A 19,472-nucleotide genomic window follows, 5' to 3' on the forward strand; every position below is an offset into this window, starting at 1 on the left:
TGGGTTGGGTTGTAAATCAAGGACCTCCAACGCTGCCTGTCTCTCCACCACTCTTCTCCTTTTTTAAGTACATCATCTTGTTTTCCTTCCCTGTTCTCTATGCATTCCCACACTGAATCTCTCCACCTCTTTCGGGGTAATCCTCGTGATCTCTTGCGTGTTAACTTCTCTGGAAAAGCTTTCTTTGGCACTCTCTCTTCTCCCATTCTCATCATATGCCCATACCACTTTAGCTTTCTTGTTTCTATCCTGTCTTGAAAGTTTCAAGATTCCTGTCCTTTTCCTTATCTCTTCATTTCTAATTCTATCCTTTCTGGTCTTGCCTCAATACCTCTTAGGAATTTTATCTCCGCTGCCTGCATCTACTCTCCTCTTGTTTTGTTGTAGTCCACAATCCAGCTGGATAGGTTAGTATAGGTTCATAATAGGTTGAATATAATACTTTCTTACATTTCTTTGGGACGTCTTGGTTCCACAAAATACCCCTTATACTCTGGTAGAAGCTGTTTCCTTGTTGTATTCTTTTTCCAATTTCCTCAGTTATCTTTCCATCTTCTATGATCACACTTCCCAAGTACTTGAAACTTTTAACCACTTCCAGAAATTTACCATTCAGTTTTATCTTCCTTCCTTCCTTCCTTCCTTCCCCTTGTCATCACTATTCTTTTATTTTTCTCTGTGCTTACTTTCATCCTAAATTTTTCTATCTCTTGATTCCATACATCTATTTGTTTTTGCACTTTGTTTCATCCTTACCACATATCACTGTATCATCTGCAAACAACATGGCTTTTGTTACCCGTCTTCCCAATATCCATTAAATGTTCTTATGAATTTCATCCATGACTGTGATGAATAGTATGAGGGATAGTACACTTCCCTCTCGGAGAACAGTTTCAACTTTAAACCAGTTTGTTTTTCCTATACTAGTCTTCACACTACTAACACAATTTTTGTACATAGCTTTTATCATTTGCACTTCCACTTTGTTAACTTCTTTTTTCCTTAATGTGTACCATACCAACTGTCTGGGCACACTGTCATAAGCTTTCTGAATATCAATAAATGTCATCACTATGTCTTTTCCAAACTCCCATTTTTTCGCCATCATATAATGTAAAGATCAGGTCAAACGTTGATCTGCCTTTTCTAAAACCATACTGTTCTTCTTCCATTTCTCCTTTTAGCTTCCTCCTTAGGCTTCCTTCCAATACTCTCTCAAATATCTTAGCTACATGGGCAATAAGGGTGATCCCTCTGTAGTTATTACATTCCTTTTTATCACCTTTTTTAAATATCAGTATAATTAAACCCTTTTCCCACTCTGTCTCCTTCTTCCTCCAGATTATTCTAAATAATCTATACAGCTACTGTAGCCCTATTGGTCCTGCTGCTTTTATCATTTCCGTAGTTACCTCATCCACTCCTGCTGCTTTACCACTCTTAATCTTTTATATGGCTTCCTCTATTTCTAACATTGATATCTCCTTTTCTTGTTTTTATTGTTACGTGGCCTGCTTGTATCACCCGTGTTCTTTAACTACGGAGTCCAGCTCTCGACTGACTTGCTCCCGCAGTCAAGATGCAAGACGAATAATAATAATAATAATAATAATAATAATAATAATAATAATAATAATAATAATAATAATAATAATAATAATTTTGTACAAATAGAGCTGCTTTTCTTTGGATATTTCCAGCTGTGGAACCATACTCTAGTTGGAGTCTTACCAGAGACTTATATGCCCTCTCCTTTACATCCTTACTACAACCCCTAAATACCCTCATAACCATGTGCAGAGATCTGTACCCTTTATTTACAATCCCATTTATGTGATTATCCCTATGAAGATCTTTCCTTATATTAACACCTAGGTACTTACAATGATCCCCAAAAGGAGCTTTCACCCCATCAACACAGTGATTAAAACTGACACTTATTTGTGAAACTCACAACCTGACTTTTAACCCCGTTATTTGTGAAACTCACAACCTGACTTTTAACCCCGTTTATCAACATACCATTGCCTATTGTCCATCTCACAACAGTATCGAGGTCATTTTGCAGTTTCTCACAATTGTTTAACTTATTTATTACTCTATACAAAATATCATCTGCGAAAACCTTTATCTCTGATTCCACTTCTTTACTCATATCATTCATATACAATATATATGAAAACATAAAGGTCCAATAATACTGCCTTGAGGAATTTCCCTCTTAATTATTACAGGGTCATATAAAGCTTTGCCTAATCTAATTCTCTGAGATCTGTTTTCTAGAAATATAGTCACCCTTTTAGTCACTCTTTTGTCAAGTCCTATTGCACTCATTTTTGCCAGTAGTCTCCCATGATCTACCCTATCAAATGCCTTAGACAGGTCAATCGCGACACAGTCCCTTTGACCTCCTGAATCCAAGATATCTGCTATATCTTGCTGGAATCCTACAAGTTTGTCGTAGGTACGACATCGTAACTAGCATAAAACCTTCAATTATTATGTTTAATATATTTTAGTTATACTTATCTTTTATTAAATGTAAATTATGACTAATACATGGTTCCCCTCTAAATATGTATTATAAATTTGTATAACCTCAAATATGTATTGTGTATAAGTTTAACCTCAATATCTATATAGTCGAAAGCAGTAGAAAATTCCATAATGTTCGTATGTTAGACTTATTGTACTATAATTTGGTATATATGAAGCGTTCTGGAGACTTACTGTAAGGTTTTATTATCCAGATACATGTAGAGACGTTAGGAATGTTGTAGAGATTTCCATGTGTATTGGTAAACAGTAAACGAAAGTTTGAGTACTCATTCGACTAGCTGGTTGATCGATGTTTCAAGTGTGTTCCATTAGAGTGTTATAAGGACTCTTCCAGAAATCGATAATTCTAGATGGTTGATCGAATAGTATCACTGATCTCTATAAATGGATGGCTGGTAGCTTGGGTAGCAGTAAGCGGAATAGAAGATGACTGGCGTAGTAAGATGGCAGCGAGCGCACGGTGCAGTTGACCACGAGGAGCGCGCCTGCTTTGTTTATGCTTTGTTCAGTGACGCCAGGTCTCCTGATTGTAGTTCCATGGGTGTTCTGTGCTGTTTTAGGAATTAAGATGAAATACATCAATGAAAAGTCACTAGTTTAGATATATCACTCGCTGAATTGAAACCACACGTTACTTCTGCATGTTAGTAAAATATAAACAAACAAGGGAGCCATGCTTGTACTACTACGATTAACACAAATACGAATTCCTAAATGTAAATAATACAAATATATAATATATTTAAACTCTCATAGTAGACATGTGTGGCAGATATAAATTGAGTACTATTTGGAAGAGGTACAACATTCTCTCCGTCAGTTCAAATTACAATATTTCCTAACATAACGTAATTGTATTTATAACGTAGTAAACAAGTGACTGTCGGCATGCCGAAGTGTACTTCTACGGCAAATACGCCGCGAAATACCTGAATATCCAGCGAAAAACACACAGTAAACTATCATTATGCCGTTACAGGAGAAGTGGGTGTGGTTCTAGGCTTTTAAATGTCCTGCAGGCTCATATTAAATGGCTTCTACAAGCTTTAACAAAGCCGGAATTACTAAAATAAAAACATTTTCCGAAAGAGGAAGAACAGGGCTACTTTTGTATCAATAAAAAGAAAACCGAGTTTTTGGCTCAAAATACGAAAAATTCAGTCGTACCTCCCCTCAAGAATGCATAATTTCGTAGCATACATGTATAAAATTTACAGCAGTGTTTCCAGAAACTGTTTTTCACTCGTATTGTATTACTGATCGCTAATTGCATGTATTCAGCACCTAAGGTAATATTTGTCGGCCGTTATTATGCACTCAGTTTTTTGTTATCCCGGAGATTTACTGACCTCGGAATGACGTGTTGGTGTTCCCAATGTCCTTATGCTTTGAGTTAACATGTCTCTATATTTTTAATTATTCCAATACGCCATTAATTGCTATTTAAAATTTATTATATTATCATTGCTTTCCCATAAGGAGAGCTCTAGGATGGGTACACCAACATGGTGGACCGCGCGCTCAACTTGGCGTACTTTCTCCTGCAGCGGAGAGCTGCCATCAGTGATCCATGTATAGAGATCAGTGAATAGTATATATATCGAGCTGTCAGTCAGTGAAACAGTCAAGTCAGGATTCAGTCAGTATTGGACTCGAAGGCAAGTGATGGACTGCGAGTGACTGTTGGGCTCTGAGGCAGAGTCAGTGAGTTCAAGAGAGAGTATGTTATAGTACGCGAGTCAGTGTTGTTGATATCTGTACTTGTCAGAATTGACTTCAGGGCACTCCGCTACTAAGAGTTGCATTGTCACTTGCTAGTATGTATAATTGTGTGTTGTGACTTACCATGTAAATAAAGTAATTTATACAAGGAAGTGAACGTGTTCGTATGTGATATTTATTTACGTCAAATAAAATCGCATCGCAGAACGATAAGTTGAGCTTCAGTGCAAATAACCTTTCCTAAACACGAACTGCCTTCTGTTGAACCAGTTATCAATTTTGCAAACATGTCTAATATAATCAGAAAGAATGCTTTCCCAAAGCTTACATGCAATGCATGTCAAACTGACTGGCCTGTAATTTTCAGCTTTATGTCTATCACCCTTTCCTTTATACACAGGAGCTATTATAGCAACTTTCCATTCATTTGGTGTAGCTCCTTCATGCAAACAATAATCATATAAGTACTTCAGGTATGGTACTATATCCCAACCCATTGTCTTTAGTATATCCCCAGAAATCTTATCAATTTCAGCTGCTTTTCTAGTTTTCAACTTTTGTATCTTATTGTAAATGCTGTTGTTATCGTAAGTAAATTTTAATATTTCTTTATTATTAGTCACCTTCTCTGTCTGGACATCATCCTTGTAACGAACAATCTTTACATTACTATCTAACTACCTTTGGAAAAGTAAAACAAAAAATAATTTGTTCAAAGAAGTCCAATATGATTTAGAAGAGTTGAATATTACAATGCAACAAACTGCAAATTGAGAAGAGAGAAGGATCCTGAAGAACAAACATATGAGACTTAAGGTACTCGTCCATGGTGCAACTAAAATGGCATGCAACTTCGATTTGAGCAAGAAAAGTTGAGTGGCTTCGTGTAAACAGTCATGCAATTCGAAAAGTTGCACGTGCCACTCGAGTTCTGCGCAACTTCCAAGTTGCGTGCAATGTCAAAAGTGGCATCGTGTACACAGAGGAAGAGAGGAAGTTGCGCCATCTGAAAGTGGCGTGGAAAGTTTAGATCATTTTTGTGGCGCAACTTTCTCACGTGGTCGTCTGCTGTGGCATTATACTGGTGTTTGAGAGATTCACACTCGGGAATAAATTAAGGTAAGTGCGTACCTGTATATTATTTATTGTGAATGAAATATAACATGCCTCAAACTAGATACCGGGGTACCCATCTTACTATAAAATAACTGCATAATTTATGTAACTTCATTTACAGGTTACAATGTCTCAGAACACGAAATGGACACGGGAGATGACAAGAAAGCTGATAGATTTAGTTGAAGCACAGGAATGTTTATGGAAGGTTGAGGCAACAGACTATAGAAATAAACAAAAACGTCAGAGAGCTTTGAGTGACATCGGAAAAGAGTTCACCATGTCACCGGATGAGATTAAGATGAAGATCCACAGACTGAGGTCCCAATACACCAACGAGAGAAAGAAAATGACAACAACAAAATCTGGAAGTGGCGCAAATGATAAATACCATACGAAGTGGGAATTCTTCGATGCACTTCAGTTTATGTTTCGCCACACCGGCACTGACAATGACACAGTGGATTCTTTGGTAAGTACTCTTGCCTTATATGTATCTGTATTGCCAAGGAACTTCTCCTTCACGGCAAAAATACTCTTTGAACTCCTCCCGAATGTTTTTAGCTGATGCATGAGCATTTTTAGCAGCACTTCTTTGTAATGGCACCAGTTCATATTCTTCACTGCGCCAAGTACCCTCCGTAACAGTTCCATCTCCATTTTCCCTGTCGAATGTTCCCCTTGGGGCATATATTGCAGCTGAACGTGTAATTAAAAAATTGTGTAACACACAAACAGCACACACGATTGTCTTCACTTTATTAGGTTCTAGTTCCATTGTTCTTCTGAGGCATCGAAATCTAGCAGAGATAATTCCGAAGACGTTCTCTATAACTCTTCTAGCCCTTGATAAACGGTAGTTGAATATTCGCTCTTGGACACTTTGGTTTCTGAAAGCAAATGGCTTCATTGTGTGGGGTTTTAGTGCAAATGCATCATCTGCAACAATGACATGTGGTACTGGAATTGTTCTTCCCGGCAAAGGCTTTGCACTGGGAATATTTAATGTGTTGCTTTCAAGGGCTTTCGACAGAGAACAGTTCCTGTCGAATACCCCTCCATCAGAATCTCTGCCTTTAGAACCAACATTAATGTAGATTAGTTTGTAGTTTGCATCTGCTAGTGCCATTAAAATTATACTATGAGCACCTTTGTAGTTGAAGTACAAACTGCCTCTGTTTGCTGGAGCTCGAATGTTGACGTGTTTTCCATCCAATGTTCCAATACAGTTAGGGAAATTCCACTTCTCGTGGAAATCTTTGGCTATTTCTACCCAGTCATCTTCTGTGTTTGGGACCTAGAAAGAAAGAAAATAATAATAATAATAATAATAATAATAATAATAATAAGTACTGGCATTAACCTGACTTCCAACTACATGGGTTAGCGATTTGCTCCCAAAATATTGTACAAGGGGCTTCTAGGTAACTGGCTACTTTCGAGGTGGTAGGGGTTTTTTATGAGTAGGATGTTATATTGATTTTACTACCTAATATATAACCGGTTTCATAGTCATGTATTATTGTTGTTCATATCATTATCATCATCATTGTTGTAACAACTGAAACTTGGTTTATTACAGGGAATGGTTCCAGAGAGAAGTCCAAGTATTGAGGAACAGCACATCGATTATGACTGTGACGCAGACTTAGGAAATGAATCAACTGTCAATCATGATTCATTCTCCCAAAATAGCTGTTTGTCTCCATCACCTAGTCCGGGCACTTCTAGTGTTTCCCAAAGGAGCGATAGAAAACGACGCCGCAGTTCTGAATTTCAAGAACAGGCTGCTATTAACCAATGTATGGCGTTTCTACAGAATGCTAGTAAAAAAGATGAATTTAGTGTCTTTGGAGAATACGTGGCAAATGAAATGCGACAGCTTGACGATTATTTTAGGTACAAACTGAAAACTGGCATACAACAATGTATATTACAAATTAATAATGAATATGCAGCAAAGAGGTTTGGCGTATCAGCTCCATTGCCGACAGTTCTGACGTCACAGACAACAACAGATGTAAATGTTCTACCTTTACATGACTATTATGTTGTGCAACAGGAAGACGAACAGATTCAGTAAAATCATAGTCTAAAATGTATCCACAATGACAATAAAGTAACATTTATATACCTTTATGTAGTCTTCTTTCATCACGCTGTAAATAGCATCACAAACTTCAGGTATTACACGTGAAATAGTGCATGTCGGTATCCGAAATAGATACATCAATGATTGATAGCTGTCACCTGTAACAAAACAAAATGCAGGAAATTACAATGAGGTAAGAGAAATGGTACCTTATGTGTACTGTATAAAAATCCATATTTTTTTTAAAGTCGCCTTACCTGTTGCTAAATATCTCAATGTCAACACAAGCCGTTCCGTTGGTGATATTGATTTTCTCATTAGTGTGTCTTCCTTTTGTATCAACGGCGTTACTCTTCTCAGCAGATATTCAAAATCAGTCGCTGACATTCGTAGGAAATTCTTGTAGAAGACTTGGTCTCCCATGTACAATTCCTGTAGCAAGTTATTAACAACTCCACAATGTTCACGACCTAAAATCCATTCCCTCACCCAACATTTCCGTTTCGCTCTTTCTCGTCTTTTTCTTCGTCGCCGTAATAAAATCAGCGATAAGCAAGCCGCCGATAACACCTCACCAGAAGACATGCTTGGTACTATCAACACTCACATCCGCTAGAACAGCTGACTAGGGAAGTTGCATGCGAGAAAACTTGCGCCACTTAAGTAGCATGGTGTAAACACTCGGTGCAACATTTCTTTCGGCGCGCAAGTTTTCGTGTTGCGCAACAAGAAAAGAGGCAAACTTGCGTGCTGTGTGTAAACAGTGCGTGCCATGTGTGCGTGGCATGTAAGTTTTGTTGCATCGTGGATGAGTACCTTTAAACTAAAAACTTTGCAAAGAAAACTGTCACATCTGATGAAGAAAGGGCAGCCAGGCCAGAAAGACTGAGGAGGTTTTGGGAGAGGAGGAGGATGATAAAAGCTAAATTCCCAGTTATTTAATTTATTTTCCGGGTTGAACCGTGTTGTACTTGTACGCATATCACGTACAGTTTGCCGACGTTTCGAATACATTGCAGTATTCATTGTCAAGGCGACTGAAATACCCCTACTCGATCCGAGGTAATCAGTCTCCCATGCAGAATTACACTACTAGAGTGGCCTTGATCTTGGCCTTTTATATCCTAGCCTATCTGGCTGACGTAAGCCCTGGCTGTCTCGCGAGGCTTCTGGAAAGTTTATGTCACAGCCAGGTAGTGGGGGCTTGCCCGCGCTGTTATGTAATGGGGTTGCGGCCCGTGTGTTTATGTTGTGGTCTGTATGTCTTAAACTATGAATGATGGGCATCCAAGAATTACTGATTTTGTATCCTTCTTCTAAATTTATGTTATTCGGATGTTTCTTGATTTCGATAGCCTCGCGGATTTTTCTTTCCAGATTCCAAGGGATAGCTGCTAGGATCTTGGTCTTGTCAAATGATATTCCGTGCCTAGTTTCGTAGGAATGCTTGGCTACTGCTGAAATATCTGTGTTTTGGTTCTTGGTGTGACGGATATGTTCTTTTAGTCGGGTGGAGATCAGACGTTTTGTCTCACCTACATAACAAGCTCCGCAGCTACATTCAATGTGATACACTCCAGGGGCCTGTAATTCTATTGTGTCTTTTACTGGTGGTAGATAACGGGCTAGCTTACGGTGAGGTTTATAGAAGTTTTTATGTTGTATTTGTCCAGTATCTTGCCGATCCTGTCTGTAGTGTTTTTAATGTATGGCAGTATCGCTGTTTTCTGGCGGGTCAGTTCTGCTTTCCCGTTGTTTTCTCCTGCGGCGGTCTTTTCTTTCTTCTCTTCTGATTTTTTAAGGACTCGTCGGATGTTATTGAGCGAGTAGCCATTTTTCCTAAGGGTTTCCGTGAGGTGTTCTTTTTCTTCCTCGAGGTGCTCTGCGTCAGATATCGCTATGGCCCTGTTTACTAGTGATGTTAGGACAGCCTGCTTTTGTGATGGGTGATGATGAGACGAGGCGTGTAGGTACCTGTCTGTGTGAGTGGGTTTCCTGTATACTGCGCGACTCAGCGTCCCATTGGGGTTACGTATTACTAGCACATCCAGGAACGGTAGTTTTCCGTCTACTTCTATTTCCATGGTGAACTGAATATTTACGTGTATGGAGTTGAGATGGTTGAGAAATAGCTGTAGGTTATTGCTCCCGTGAGGCCAGATTACAAAAGTGTCGTCTACAAAACGGAGAAAACATTTCGGTTTCAGGGCAGATGTAGCTAAGGCTTTCTGTTCGAAGTGTTCCATATACATGTTTGCTATTATTGGAGAGAGTGGCGACCCCATCGCGGCCCCTTCAGTCTGTTCGTAGAACTCCCCGTTGAAATAGAAGTAAGTGGCGCTAAGGCATTCTTTAGCTAGTGTTGACAGGTCTTCTGGAAGTTTCTGATCTAATAGCGGAAATACTTCAGTTAGCGGCACCTTGGTGAAAAGTGACGTGACGTCAAAGCTTACTAATAGGTCCGTACTTTCAATTGATTGGTCCTTAAGGAGCTGGATGAAATGTCGGGAGTCCTTCACGTAGGTTTCAGTGTTTCCTGTATGTGGCTGAAGTAGTCCAGCTAGGTAGCGGGCGATCTCGTGCGTGGGAGAGCCTATAGCGCTCACGATAGGTCGCAGAGGTATGCCTTCTTTGTGGATTTTAGGCAGGCCATACAATTTTGGAGGTATCGGGTCCGAGGATATCAGTTTCTTCTGTATTTCGGCTGGGATACTGGAATTTTTTACTAGTGTGTGGAGTTTGTTCTTAATGCGGTTTGTAGGGTTCCTAATTTTCCTGTATGTAGAATCGGTGAGTAATTGTTCTATTTTCCGAGTGTAGTCTGTGCGTGTCATTATCACCGTAGCGTTGCCTTTATCTGCGGGTAGGATAATTGTTTCCGTATCTAGACGTAGTGTTTTTAGGGCATGAATTTCTTCTTTAGTCAAATTGGATGGCGGCGGCTTTGCAGATCTCAGTAGACATGATACATCCTGTCTGATCTCCTCTGCAGATTCGGTAGGAAGGTGCCGGATTGCAATTTCTACTTTGCTAATTATTTCTTCTACCGGTATACTATTCGGAGCTACTGCGTAGTTGAGTCCTTTTCTCAAGACCGAGGTAGTGGGTTCACTGAGTGGCTTGTCTGTGAGGTTTACTATTACATTCTTCTTCAGTGGAGCAGGTGGTTTCGGTTTCTGTTTTTGTAAGAGGCGGTTGAATTTCTTGTTTTGCTTGGCAGTGGCTAGTTCCAGTGTACGCTGGGATTGTGTGTTGCTAATGCTGTCTAACGTGGTCCAATCATTGAGCGACAGAGTGCTGGCAAGTTGCAGGTGGAGATGAAATAATTTATTGTTGAGGTAGTCCAGAGTCTGTCTTGTGTCACTGATCCGTTCTCTGAGGAGTTTTATGCTGGTTTCGTGAAGAATACGGTCAGTCCGTCGGTTCTTGGTGTGATATTTCAGTATCACACATGCTGGTATAATGCTGTTGTCCCTGCAGCGTTTCAGAAAGGCGAGTCGAGCCAGGTAGTTACTCATTTTCTTCCGAAGGTTGTCGAACTGCCTAGTAGCTTTGAGAATATCCTCCCCGTAAAGGTTTCGTATCTTAGAAGTGAAGCTTCCACGGTGTGAAGAATTATTTAATTTATTTTCCGGGTTGAACCGTGTTGTACTTGTACGCATATCACGTACAGTTTGCCGACGTTTCGAATACATTGCAGTATTCATTGTCAAGGCGACTGAAATACCCCTACTCGATCCGAGGTAATCAGTCTCCCAGGCAGAATTACACTACTAGAGTGGCCTTGATCTTGGCCTTTTATATCCTAGCCTATCTGGCTGACGTAAGCCCTGGCTGTCTCGCGAGGCTTCTGGAAAGTTTATGTCACAGCCAGGTAGTGGGGGCTTGCCCGCGCTGTTATGTAATGGGGTTGCGGCCCGTGTGTTTATGTTGTGGTCTGTATGTCTTAAACTATGAATGATGGGCATCCAAGAATTACTGATTTTGTATCCTTCTTCTAAATTTATGTTATTCGGATGTTTCTTGATTTCGATAGCCTCGCGGATTTTTCTTTCCAGATTCCAAGGGATAGCTGCTAGGATCTTGGTCTTGTCAAATGATATTCCGTGCCTAGTTTCGTAGGAATGCTTGGCTACTGCTGAAATATCTGTGTTTTGGTTCTTGGTGTGACGGATATGTTCTTTTAGTCGGGTGGAGATCAGACGTTTTGTCTCACCTACATAACAAGCTCCGCAGCTACATTCAATGTGATACACTCCAGGGGCCTGTAATTCTATTGTGTCTTTTACTGGTGGTAGATAACGGGCTAGCTTACGGTGAGGTTTATAGATAGTTTTTATGTTGTATTTGTCCAGTATCTTGCCGATCCTGTCTGTAGTGTTTTTAATGTATGGCAGTATCGCTGTTTTCTGGCGGGTCAGTTCTTCTTTCCCGTTGTTTTCTCCTGCGGCGGTCTTTTCTTTCTTCTCTTCTGATTTTTTAAGGACTCGTCGGATGTTATTGAGCGAGTAGCCATTTTCCCTAAGGGTTTCCGTGAGGTGTTCTTTTTCTTCCTCGAGGTGCTCTGCGTCAGATATCGCTATGGCCCTGTTTACTAGTGATGTTAGGACAGCCTGCTTTTGTGATGGGTGATGATGAGACGAGGCGTGTAGGTACCTGTCTGTGTGAGTGGGTTTCCTGTATACTGCGCGACTCAGCGTCCCATTGGGGTTACGTATTACTAGCACATCCAGGAACGGTAGTTTTCCGTCTACTTCTATTTCCATGGTGAACTGAATATTTACGTGTATGGAGTTGAGATGGTTGAGAAATAGCTGTAGGTTATTGCTCCCGTGAGGCCAGATTACAAAAGTGTCGTCTACAAAACGGAGAAAACATTTCGGTTTCAGGGCAGATGTAGCTAAGGCTTTCTGTTCGAAGTGTTCCATATACATGTTTGCTATTATTGGAGAGAGTGGCGACCCCATCGCGGCCCCTTCAGTCTGTTCGTAGAACTCCCCGTTGAAATAGAAGTAAGTGGCGCTAAGGCATTCTTTAGCTAGTGTTGACAGGTCTTCTGGAAGTTTCTGATCTAATAGCGGAAATACTTCAGTTAGCGGCACCTTGGTGAAAAGTGACGTGACGTCAAAGCTTACTACCTAGCTGGACTACTTCAGCCACATACAGGAAACACTGAAACCTACGTGAAGGACTCCCGACATTTCATCCAGCTCCTTAAGGACCAATCAATTGAAAGTACGGACCTATTAGTAAGCTTTGACGTCACGTCACTTTTCACCAAGGTGCCGCTAACTGAAGTATTTCCGCTATTAGATCAGAAACTTCCAGAAGACCTGTCAACACTAGCTAAAGAATGCCTTAGCGCCACTTACTTCTATTTCAACGGGGAGTTCTACGAACAGACTGAAGGGGCCGCGATGGGGTCGCCACTCTCTCCAATAATAGCAAACATGTATATGGAACACTTCGAACAGAAAGCCTTAGCTACATCTGCCCTGAAACCGAAATGTTTTCTCCGTTTTGTAGACGACACTTTTGTAATCTGGCCTCACGGGAGCAATAACCTACAGCTATTTCTCAACCATCTCAACTCCATACACGTAAATATTCAGTTCACCATGGAAATAGAAGTAGACGGAAAACTACCGTTCCTGGATGTGCTAGTAATACGTAACCCCAATGGGACGCTGAGTCGCGCAGTATACAGGAAACCCACTCACACAGACAGGTACCTACACGCCTCGTCTCATCATCACCCATCACAAAAGCAGGCTGTCCTAACATCACTAGTAAACAGGGCCATAGCGATATCTGACGCAGAGCACCTCGAGGAAGAAAAAGAACACCTCACGGAAACCCTTAGGAAAAATGGCTACTCGCTCAATAACATCCGACGAGTCCTTAAAAAATCAGAAGAGAAGAAAGAAAAGACCGCCGCAGGAGAAAACAACGGGAAAGAAGAACTGACCCGCCAGAAAACAGCGATACTGCCATACATTAAAAACACTACAGACAGGATCGGCAAGATACTGGACAAATACAACATAAAAACTATCTATAAACCTCACCGTAAGCTAGCCCGTTATCTACCACCAGTAAAAGACATAATAGAATTACAGGCCCCTGGAGTGTATCACATTGAATGTAGCTGCGGAGCTTGTTATGTAGGTGAGACAAAACGTCTGATCTCCACCCGACTAAAAGAACATATCCGTCACACCAAGAACCAAAACACAGATATTTCAGCAGTAGCCAAGCATTCCTACGAAACTAGGCACGGAATATCATTTGACAAGACCAAGATCCTAGCAGCTATCCCTTGGAATCTGGAAAGAAAAATCCGCGAGGCTATCGAAATCAAGAAACATCCGAATAACATAAATTTAGAAGAAGGATACAAAATCAGTAATTCTTGGATGCCCATCATTCATAGTTTAAGACATACAGACCACAACATAAACACACGGGCCGCAACCCCATTACATAACAGCGCGGGCAAGCCCCCACTACCTGGCTGTGACATAAACTTTCCAGAAGCCTCGCGAGACAGCCAGGGCTTACGTCAGCCAGATAGGCTAGGATATAAAAAGCCAAGATCAAGGCCACTCTAGTAGTGTAATTGCCTGGGAGACTGATTACCTCGGATCGAGTAGGGGTATTTCAGTCTCCTTGACAATGAATACTGCAATGTATTCGAAACGTCGGCAAACTGTACGTGATATGCGTACAAGTACAACACGGTTCAACCCGGAAAATAAATTAAATAATTCTTCACACCGTGGAAGCTTCACTTCTAAGATAAATTCCCAGTTAATTCTTTAAGACTTAGATATATGGTTTGATTTAAGTGCTTCAATGTAGGTGTAAAAGATTTAAATAAATGAATAAATAAATAAAGAGCTCTGTTGTGTTATGATTAATTTTTCATTGTATGACCATTCTGTTGTGATATGGTTTGCACTAATTTGTAATAATTCACAATAAAGGCTATACAGAACTTTGTTTTGCTGGCCACAAGCTTACAATGAAATATCCATGTATAAATTTGGGTTATAATCTTGTTCTACGTACATCATCTGATGGAAGTTTTGCTGCTATCGACACCTCTCTTTGATATACACTGTTTTCTAGCTTACCTGATTCTTTTGCATTTTGCACCATGCCACTCTCACCTGTTATTTAAACTATTAATGTGGTTTTGAACAATTACTGTAAGAGTTATACTTGATGTGTCCGCCACCTTACAGATGGATACACCCGTAATCTGTGCAACACAAACTTGTTGCCAGATTTGCATACTTCTGTAATGATTAGCAATTGACACCATGTATGTAATTGAATATTTTGTTAATAGTAATGAAATAAATTATTCTAGGATGCTGGTGAGGGAAGCATACCACGTTGCAAACCACTGAAGTACACCTACGAGAAAGAAATAGTTATGTATGCGTATTACAAACAGCTACATTACTTTTCTACTGAGTGTGTATTTGCACCAAATGCTTATAGAGGGCATGCCCGAGCTTTTCTTAAGGATTTGGAAAAAATTCGACCTACAGCCATTATAGACATCATTCATTCAGGTAAGTGTAAAATGTCATATGTTCTTGTTTGGTATTGCATTCTTGGAAAATTTATCTTAGGTCATGTCATGTTTGGAGATACAATTACTGGTTATAGATATGACTTTGTCAGTTATGTATTACCTGTGGTCTTCAGTATGCCAAACTCTGCAGAAATGGTGACCCAGTTATTCTTGTGGTTAATAAAGAGGTGTAATCAGGCCATGTCACGTGCTGCACCACTCTGGATGAAGCATACTGCTTGTGGTCATAAAAAGTACAAATGAGGAAAGCTCATTTATAACCCTAATGTCAGTAAAGGAGCAGCCAACCTATATTGTCCCTGGAGCCTTGAAGTCTCCAGTCATCACAGATTCTGTGCTACTGGATCAATGCTTCAGGGACTGTGTGACTTATAAGGTGTCAGTGTATGCACATTAAAAGATCTTGCATAAGAATATTTTCCAAGGGACATTAACAATACGCCGTAATGCACAACAAACTCCTACAGTGATCATAAAGTTTTGAAGGGAGTAGGATGTGTTGTCGGGAATATCTTGGTAACAAACTAGCAGTAACTAGGTGATTGCTTGATGACAGGTTCTAGAGCAGCTCATTGCTGGACTCATGACTGAGCCTTCTGATATGGGATCTATAGCTTCTACTTATAGATTCTATTCTACCTTAATTTTTCACCAATTGCTTTTATGTACAAGTTTTCAACAAATTAGATCTTCAAAACAGTGGTTTATATTTATTGAAGTATACCAACAGATCATGAGAATGTTTAACTGTTGTGTTACATCCTCAAGACAGTGACTTATTTTAGTGTATATTGAATATTAGATCAAACTACTTCCAAGTGTTTTGCTATCTGTTTTTATTATATGTATAGCCAATTAGTGTTTTTTAAGTGTTTTAAGACCTTATGGCTGATGAAGGCCAAAACTAGTACCATAATTAAAATAAATAGAAATACAAATGTTGTATTGTATTGATTAGGGTGGATTACCTAATTTATCTACAGTAATTTTATCCTTGGGTCAGGCTGAATCTCTTATTTTCTTCTTCCCTCCCACATCTTATTGATCTTCTAGGGAGCAGTTTAAAACTGCAGAAAAATGTTCTTGCCATAATTCAGTTGATCCTCAGGGTTAGTTAAGATGGTTCCATCTTTGTTCCTAACTGGATTGTTTCTCTGCATCTGTTTCCTTGCCAGAACTCTGATGGTAAAGAGTTCTTCAAGATTTCTCTGTTGGCTGCCTCCTCTGCCTGTTGAGATACATCATCTGTCCAGTTCCTTTGATCCCTCCTCACTCGTGTCTTACATGTGTTCATTGCCTCTTTTATTTTTTTCCTTTTTTCTGATGATTTCCCATGTCTGTTCGGTAATCCAGTTTTATCCTCCTATTTAAAATCCAAAATATTTTCACTTACACCTCAGTGAGTGCTTGAAATAGATTCTTTAGTTCTATCCTGAAGCCTTTCTTCATGTTTCTGTCATTGTTCATTTAACCCCAAGAAGGAGGGTTGCCTTCTCTGCCAACTTTGCCATAACGAAGGTCTCCTTCTCCACCTAAGTTGCCGTTAAGGACTTACCAGAGCCTCGTTAGCCGTTACATTTCAGGGTTCCTGTAAGGCCCCCACAGCTACTGTAGTGGTCCTGGGGAACACAAAGCCCCTGCTGTACTTTGCCCCTACGGGCTATCCCCTTCTTCATACCATTGCCCGCCCCCACAACGTGGACGTGGGGTTCAACTTATGGGGGGCATCTAGAACACGCTTGTATTCACTTTCTACAAATTCACAGAATTTATTGAATAAAATATAGAAATACTGAAATATTTTATTTATAACAGTTTCGTTATCAGTAAGCAAAATGTCGGCACTTGTATAGATCACTGCTGATGTCTGCACCTATCTTATTCCTCACATCCAACAGTGAACGCCTCCATCTTAGTCCATTTGCCACATTATCTGTCTAATTCTCTGTCCTATGATCTGTTGATATCCAGGTCACTATATGGCAGTCCTTATGTGAAAATACAGTACCACCAATAACTAGATTGTGGCTGACACAGAAATCCACAAAGAGCTATCCATTCTCATTTTGTTCTCCTAGGCCATGTCTTTCCATGATATGCTCAAGTCCTTCAATGTCCTGGCCCACTTTTGTGTTCAAGTCTCCTCCAACTATAATTATATCCTACCTCTTCTGTTTCTTGATCGTGCTGTTGAGATGCATATAAAACACCTGTTGTATTCTTCCTTCATTGTCTCAGAGAGTGCATAGCACACTATCATCACGTTTCTGATATTGGTGCCACAATTATCCTCGCTGACACTGAATACCACTCCATAAGACTCCTCTTGGCCTCCTTGACCATCATTATGCCCACACCTTCACAACTCATTCCGTCACCCTCGGGTCTTCCAGAGTATCTAAGTGTAGCTCCATGGGTTGTTAATTCCCCAAACTTGCTCCATCTCACCTCACTTAATCCTAGGATATTCAGGCCATAACTCTTCATATATGCCACTGCCTGACACAGTCTTCCACTTTCCCTCAGAGTTTGCACATATGGTTTCCTTGTTCATTTAACCCCAAGAAGGAGGGTTGTCTTCTCTGCCAACTTTGCCATAACGAAGGTCTCCTCCTCCTTCGCCTCAGTTGCCGTTAAGGACTTACCAGAGCCTCGTTAGCCGTCACTTTTCAGGGTTCTTATAAGGCCCCCACAGCTACTGTAGTGGTCTTGGGGAACACAAAGCCCCTGCTGTACCTCGCCCCTACAGGCTATCCCCTACTTCATACCATTGCCCGCCCACACAATGTGGATGAGGGGTTCAACTTATGGGGGATACCTAGAACACGCTTGTATTCTAATCTACAAATTCACAGAATTTATTGAATAAAATATAGAAATACTGATATATTTTATTTATAACAAGCAAAATGTCGGCACTTGTATGGACACCATTATAACCAACAAAGTAAGCAGCGTGCCCAGTACCAAGAATGTTCATTTTTAACTCTTTTTCCATTTTTGAAAATACATTGTTGATATTGCCTCGTTTGCATCCAATGAAATTGGTGTTGTAGTTATCTGCAGAAAACTCAATAATTTTCTCAGTGCATCCGGGAGATAGGGGGTTCGAATCCTACTGTCGGCAGCCCTGAAGATGGTTTTCCGTGGTTTCCCATTTTCATACCAGACAAATGCTGAGGCTGTACCTTCATTAAGGCCACGGCCGCTTCCTTCCAACTCCTAGGCCATTCCTATCCCATCGTCGCCATAAGACCTATCTGTGTCGGTGCGACGTAAAGCCCCTAGCAAAAAAAAATTTCTCAGTCAGCTGGTGCTTTCCAAAAATACCTATGATATGATTTGCAAGCAGGTCTGCTGTTTTCCTGTTCTGTTCTGGAACTCAGTAACTTTGACCTGAATACCTTCAGTCAGCATGAAGTTCCTAGTAAGGATGGGCACTAACTTCAGATCTCTGTGGTTTGATGTGGCCACTATAAGTTAACTGAAATATATGTGGCTTCTTTCAGTTCAGCTGCTATCGTATTGCATAAGGTGTGAGGACATTCACGAAAATGTATTTGCCCTTTGTTCATTCACATATTAAAAAAAATTACATCAAATTTCTCACTGTTGCAGAAGAGCAGACCATCGATCTCAAAGAGAGGTTATATTTTGCTGCATGGAAGAGAAACGATTGGTGCAATGCAAGACATTTACTTTCATAAGTTAACTTCGCCATTTCATTTTTCACGAAAAATGATTTAACATCTTGACTTGAACTGAAAGCAGTGGCTGCTTGTTCAATTGTTTTATATGAGAACAGCCCTCTGTGTTCAATAAAAAAACAAAAAAAAAAACACACTGTTCATAACAACTTGTTTGTTGTTGCATCTTCTCTCAAAAAGGGATATCTCATCGCCATAAGACCTATCTGTGTCGGTACGACGTAAAGCAAATAGCAAAAAAAAAAAAAAAAAAAAAAAAAAAGGATATTTTTCTTTTAAATCCTGAGTGAAACTACACTTCCTTTTTGGCATGATTAAAAAACAACATGAAATATCACCACCCACAACATATGCATCTTTAATAACTTCACTACTATTATTACTGGTATTATACGTAGGTGGTTTGAAAAGTTCTCGGAATGTACTAGAATTAAGTATCTTACCTCGGTGGAACTGCTTTTATTTTTCAACATAGTCTCCCTGTAGACTAATGCATTTGGTCCAGCGATGTTCCAATGCCTTGATCCCATCTTGAAAATGAGATTCCTCCAGGCGTGCAAAATACCTCTCCAATTCGGCTGTCAGTTTTTCCCTTGTAGAAAATCTCCGTCCACCGAGGAAAATTTTCAGCTTGGGGAATAGATGAAAGTCTGATGGTGCCAAATCA

General features: G+C 40.1%; 1 protein-coding gene across 2 annotated transcripts in view; it reads left to right on the forward strand.

The window, feature by feature from the left end:
* Ctu1 (Cytosolic thiouridylase subunit 1) overlaps positions 1–19,472 on the forward strand; it is a 54,928-nt gene that overhangs the window by 28,034 nt on the left and 7,422 nt on the right. For both annotated transcript variants that reach the window (XM_067146240.2, XM_067146241.2), the window contains one exon: positions 14,868–15,075. In XM_067146240.2, the coding sequence (XP_067002341.1) occupies positions 14,868–15,075 (208 nt within the window). The remainder of the gene's footprint in view (positions 1–14,867; positions 15,076–19,472) is intronic.

This window comes from Anabrus simplex, chromosome 4, assembly GCF_040414725.1.
Source record: "Anabrus simplex isolate iqAnaSimp1 chromosome 4, ASM4041472v1, whole genome shotgun sequence".
In the NCBI taxonomy this organism is placed as follows: domain Eukaryota; kingdom Metazoa; phylum Arthropoda; class Insecta; order Orthoptera; family Tettigoniidae; genus Anabrus; species Anabrus simplex.